The sequence below is a fragment of the Gossypium hirsutum genome, chromosome A05 (genome assembly GCF_007990345.1).
Source record: "Gossypium hirsutum isolate 1008001.06 chromosome A05, Gossypium_hirsutum_v2.1, whole genome shotgun sequence".
NCBI classification, from domain to species: domain Eukaryota; kingdom Viridiplantae; phylum Streptophyta; class Magnoliopsida; order Malvales; family Malvaceae; genus Gossypium; species Gossypium hirsutum.
The window spans coordinates 109830358-109835341 of NC_053428.1; the positions used below are offsets into that span (position 1 = coordinate 109830358).

The 4984-nt window shown below is 37.9% G+C and overlaps 1 protein-coding gene across 1 annotated transcript; it reads right to left on the minus strand.

Moving 5' to 3' along the window:
• Positions 1–813: 813 nt before the first annotated feature.
• LOC107962195 (AP2-like ethylene-responsive transcription factor AIL1) lies at positions 814–4325 on the minus strand. Its single transcript, XM_016898497.2, has 9 exons — positions 3849–4325; positions 3028–3670; positions 2870–2952; positions 2708–2716; positions 2442–2530; positions 2230–2303; positions 2065–2115; positions 1753–1829; positions 814–1606 (listed from the first exon to the last, which is right to left on the minus strand). The coding sequence occupies exons 1-9, from the start codon at positions 4009–4011 to the stop codon at positions 1038–1040; spliced, it is 1758 nt and encodes a 585-aa protein (XP_016753986.1). The 5' UTR covers positions 4012–4325; the 3' UTR covers positions 814–1037.
• Positions 4326–4984: the final 659 nt, after the last annotated feature.

A 4984-nucleotide genomic window follows, 5' to 3' on the forward strand; every position in this document is an offset into this window, starting at 1 on the left:
ATAAATATCAAATTGAGAGGAAATACTAAATTTAAGTACATATATAAGCTTATTTTGTCATGAGTATGAGGTGACTAACGACGTGGCAAAAATAAGAGGAGACCAACAATACAAGATACTTTTGTATGCTGGTGGGAGGTGCAATCGCGTGGAACGAACGGAGCGTGGGTTTAGAAATGAACAAAACTAAGCTTTTACTTTATTGGAATAAAGAATTAAAGAAAAAACAAAGCTACAAGGCACGCAAGTTAAGGCACATCCCGTTTGCTTACCTAAAGGCTATAGAGGCTTTAGGTTACAACCAACCCAGCTATCGATCTCTCCCTTTGATTGTCAAACTGCTCAAGGAGTTCCAAAGGGAACTATTGGTGCATAAGATGTTGTTCATTACATTAGCGGTGCACCCACTCCTCCAATAGGTTTAATAAAACAGCACCCGTTCTTATGAAATCCAAAACCATGTTTTGGCTGGTTTGGTGTCTCTCTCCCTACTGCATGCCTGTTACAAATTCACCCCTTCTTTTGAATTTAATACTTTGGTTTTCCTTCGACCTTGCCATCACTTTTGTCTTTTTCATGTCAAAAACATCATTATCTTAAAACAATTAAGCCAACCAATATTTGGTACATCATCAGGTAGTATCACTCTCTTCCTGCTATTACATGTCCTTTCCTTTCAAGCTCAATGTTGCATCGCTTTCAACTTTACTAGATTCCTTGCCGGGGTGTATTAATGGTGCAATGAAGGTTACAAAGTACCTAGTTACCAAAGAAAAAAAATCACTAAATACATAAATGGAGTCAGACGGAAAATAACAAACCAATTGCCTCATCTTTGTATTAGACATTTTGATAAGGTAGAGAACAGTTAGTTAATTTCATTCGGAATTAAAGCACTAATTAAAGACCATTGAATTCCATGATATCCTGTGTTACATATCCTACCCTCTTTCTAACCAGTTTTCTTTAGTGAAGAAACTAAAACTAAACTTCTCTATCGCTGATAAGTGTCTCAAATTCTTGTGAAATTCACTATCTCACTCGTTCCAAAGTGCAAACATTGGGATCTTATGAACTAAACCCAAATTGCCTAGCCGATTTTCATTGGAATTATCAGTCTCACTGTTGCCATCTTCGTATTTTGAACCCTTTAATGAGAAGTAGCCGTGGTGAGAGTAATCTCCGCCAATGCCAAACTTATCACTAGCTAAACCAATGGAGCCTTTCGGGCTTTGCGGGTTAGAGGAATTGCGGCTACTTGAGTTTGCCAAGGATGCATCATTATTTGTGTTAGTACTTTGATGTTGTTGTTGCTCATCTGAATTTGCAGTCCAAACCATGTCCGCCAATTCATCTGATGCTTCACCGCTTGGTATAGCTAGAAGAGGTTGAGGAGATGCTGATGAAGCACATGAATTGTAGTCCTCAGGAGCAATGGAGGCAGTGTCTTTTGGAGAGCGTTTTGCAAGTTCGCCCCCAATAAGTGTAGAGCTTGAGCAAATTCTCTTTACATCATACCTACTTATGTCAAAATTGGTCACCGCACTTGTTCCCCTAAACTTAATTGCAGCAATATCATAAGCTTCAGCCGCTTCTTCTTGTGTGCCTACAATGTGTAAGTAACACACATTATTACTGCATATATATCACAGTTAAGACTCTTTGAGTGTTACAGTTAAAAAAGTCTATATAAAAACTCATTTAATTGAATTGAGACAAAGAGTGGAAAAAAAGAGAGGAAGTTAAGCTTACTAAATGTTCCAAGGTACAAGTCCTTGTTTCCCGCAACCCTTCCTATTCTAGCTTGCCACCTTCCATGCTGATGGTGCCTAGCCGGAGACAGAAAATAGCTTGACATGTAAGAGGAAAGATTGATAGATATAAAGTTGGATTGCCTTGTAAATGATGTATCATGTAAGAACACACATTTTAGAATTTGAGATTTTATCTGCATGTGTATAGTAATGTTTGCCTACTATTGTCTACTATAAAATTGAAAAAGGCTGCAAAAAATGCAGTACATACAGGCAAAACTTTATCAATGAGGTCGTTTTCTGCCATTACCTTGTCACTCCTCTGTACACTGAAGCTCCTCTTGAAAAACCACTGCTTTTCCTGTCAAAAAAGTAAGATGTTAATCAATGTTACAACTTCCTTTGTCTGTCCTATTTTTTTATTTTTTATTTTCCCACTCTCTCTTTGAATTTAAATGCACAAGACTTGGTGTACCTTCTCAAATGAGCAACAAATTCTTGACGGGTCATGTTCTTCATCTCTTCCAGCTCCTTCTCGTAAGTACTCAACTAAAACAAAAGTAGTCAAGATTACTTTCTTATACTCTATAATTTAGATGTTGATTCTTCTTGGTACTTGTCAATGAAATAAGCTGTTGAAACCCTAGAAAGAACAATGTCAGTGTTGTGGTTCACCAACAAACTTACAGGGAAATTTATATGAGTTGTTGGACCCCAATACTTGAGAGCAGCTAAATCGTAAGCCTTCGCTGCTTTTTCTTCCTTGTCATAACCACCTGATCATATCCGCAAACATTTTAAACAAAAAGAATAAACGATTAAAAGAAACTGCACAAAGCGCAATGCTCCCAAGATAAACTTGAATAATCTTTATAAAGTTAAAAGAATCATGCACTCCCAAAATGTTTAATACAGGAGATATGCAAAAGGATAAAATATACAAGTTCACTTACCAAGATAAACTGCAGAGTGGAAGGATGAGAACCAGAAAGTGAATGAAACATAAGCATTAGTTAATTCTCTTTCCAGGAAACCGGAAAATGAAAATAAAGAATCAGAAACCAAAACGATCAAGGAATGAAGGAAAAAAAAGAATAATGAACTGCTGCCCTCACCTTGCCTCCCTTTCCTTGTTTGTCCCTCTTTTCTACAGCTATTATCCCACAAATGAGCCTCATATCTTCCGGTCCATCTATGCCTATTGAATAAAAGGAAGTAAATTTCTGAATATTATTAAACTCGGATAACAATGAAAATTGAAAGGTAAAAATACCTTGTAACACCACGATATTGAGAAGTTCTTTGACCAAAAGTATCAATAGATTTGCGAGGAACTGATTCCCTGGTGAGGTTCTTTCCGACAGGTCGTTTACGGTTATCAACCACCTCCAATGGTGCTATAGCAGGGAACCCATTTCGAGAGGTTGGGCTCATGGTAAGAGAGAGTGCCTGAAAGTTAAAGTTATTATTTGTTTCATTACCCGAAGCTTTTCCTCCAGGAAATGGAGTTTGTCTCAACCAGGATTTGAATCCTGAAACTGAAGTTGCACTCTCAAAAGGAACATGGTGCACGCCACTCCTTTGGTTGTGGTTAGGGTTTGGGTCACACTGTTGGAGGCTGTGACCACCAGCCATTAGGGTTTGAGGGTTTTCGTTGTAATTTCGGTAAGTTTGGATGAAAGACGATGGATTTGTGAAATTCTCTGCAGCTTCCGCATCCCCACTACTGCTATAATTTGGTGCTACATTCACGTTGATTCTAGTAGGACTAGGAACAGTGTTTTGGTTTTCGTGTGTTCCACAATAAGCTTTGGTCTCCTGAGATGGAGAGTTTGAGTAACAACCCAAGAAATCTTCAAGTTTGGGACCCTGCTCATTTGCAGTTGCAGATCCAATACCATTTTCATATCTCCAATCTGCAAATCAGTGTCGGAAAACAAGTGACAAAGAGAACCCATTTCTTGTTTTTTAGATCTTTGGGAGTAGAGCGAATCTCTTTTCTGGCATGCAACTAAAATTTAACCATTAAAAGAAAACATGCATGGTGCAAAGTTAAAAAGTAACATATACTAGGGTGAAAGAAAGAGCAAGGACCTTCATCGGCAGCAATAGAAGAGCGACGAAAAGGATCAACAACACAAAGAGAGCCATCAGAACGCAAAGGCATGACAGAAGGGAAACCTCCATGGTCTTCTCTGCCAAAGCTTTCATCGATCCTAAGGTCTGGAGTCAGAGAAAACCCCAACCAATTACTCATGATGGTGCTGATGATGATGACGACGATCTCTTTTATCAACACAATCTATTACTCTTTTTTCACAACCTTCTCCAACCAAAAAAACTGTATCGTTTCTGCCTCTATAAAAATGTTATCGAGTATATGTTGTTCTCTTCTCTTTCACTGTGGCTTTGGGACTCGAACTTAAAAAACAAAGAAAAATTTTCTTCTCATGACCAAAGCTCTTCTCTCGTCTTATATTCTGATTCTCAGCACTGTATCTGCATCTGTTTTGCTAATGGTTGCATTGGGTTTAGTGCCCTCTCTTTCATTTCCTTCTAAGTTTTTGCAGAGGTGACCATCACATAAATATATCATTATGGCGACAAAACAAAATAAAAGAACTTGGGATATGGCCAAAGTCCTTAGAGCTCTGATTCGCTACATCCATGATCCATGGATTCTTAAATTTTCGACACCGATGGTTCACTGAAATTTAAATGTGATTTCGTTGGACCGTCAGGATATGAGGATAGCCATGGTCCATTTCCAAATTGAAAAGCACCAAACCTCTGGTAAAAATTTGTTTTGGAGCTTTTCAGCAATTGGTCAATGTAAATATTTGATGTTCTGTAAGAAATGAAATTTATATTCACTTACAGTTATTCTTTCTTTAACGTTTGATGTCGAAAATCTTTCGTCCAATATCAAAAGATTTCACGTCCAAGTAAGAGGCCCAAAACTTTGGAAACAATGTCCAATAGATCTTATGGATCAAAGTACATGGGCATATAGGCGACTGGTCGAGGCTGTGCTCCTCAAGACACTGGTCCAACTGGTATGCAGGCTTTTTTCTATCCGGAATCTTGGAATGTGGTTGGTCTGGATGTTACAGGGTATTGTTTAGATTTCTTTTAATCCCAAAGGTAAAAAACACACCATGCATAACCAGGTTTAGGTTGTGTAATGTTTTATACAAAATAGTTTCTAAAGTGATTATTAATATGTTCAA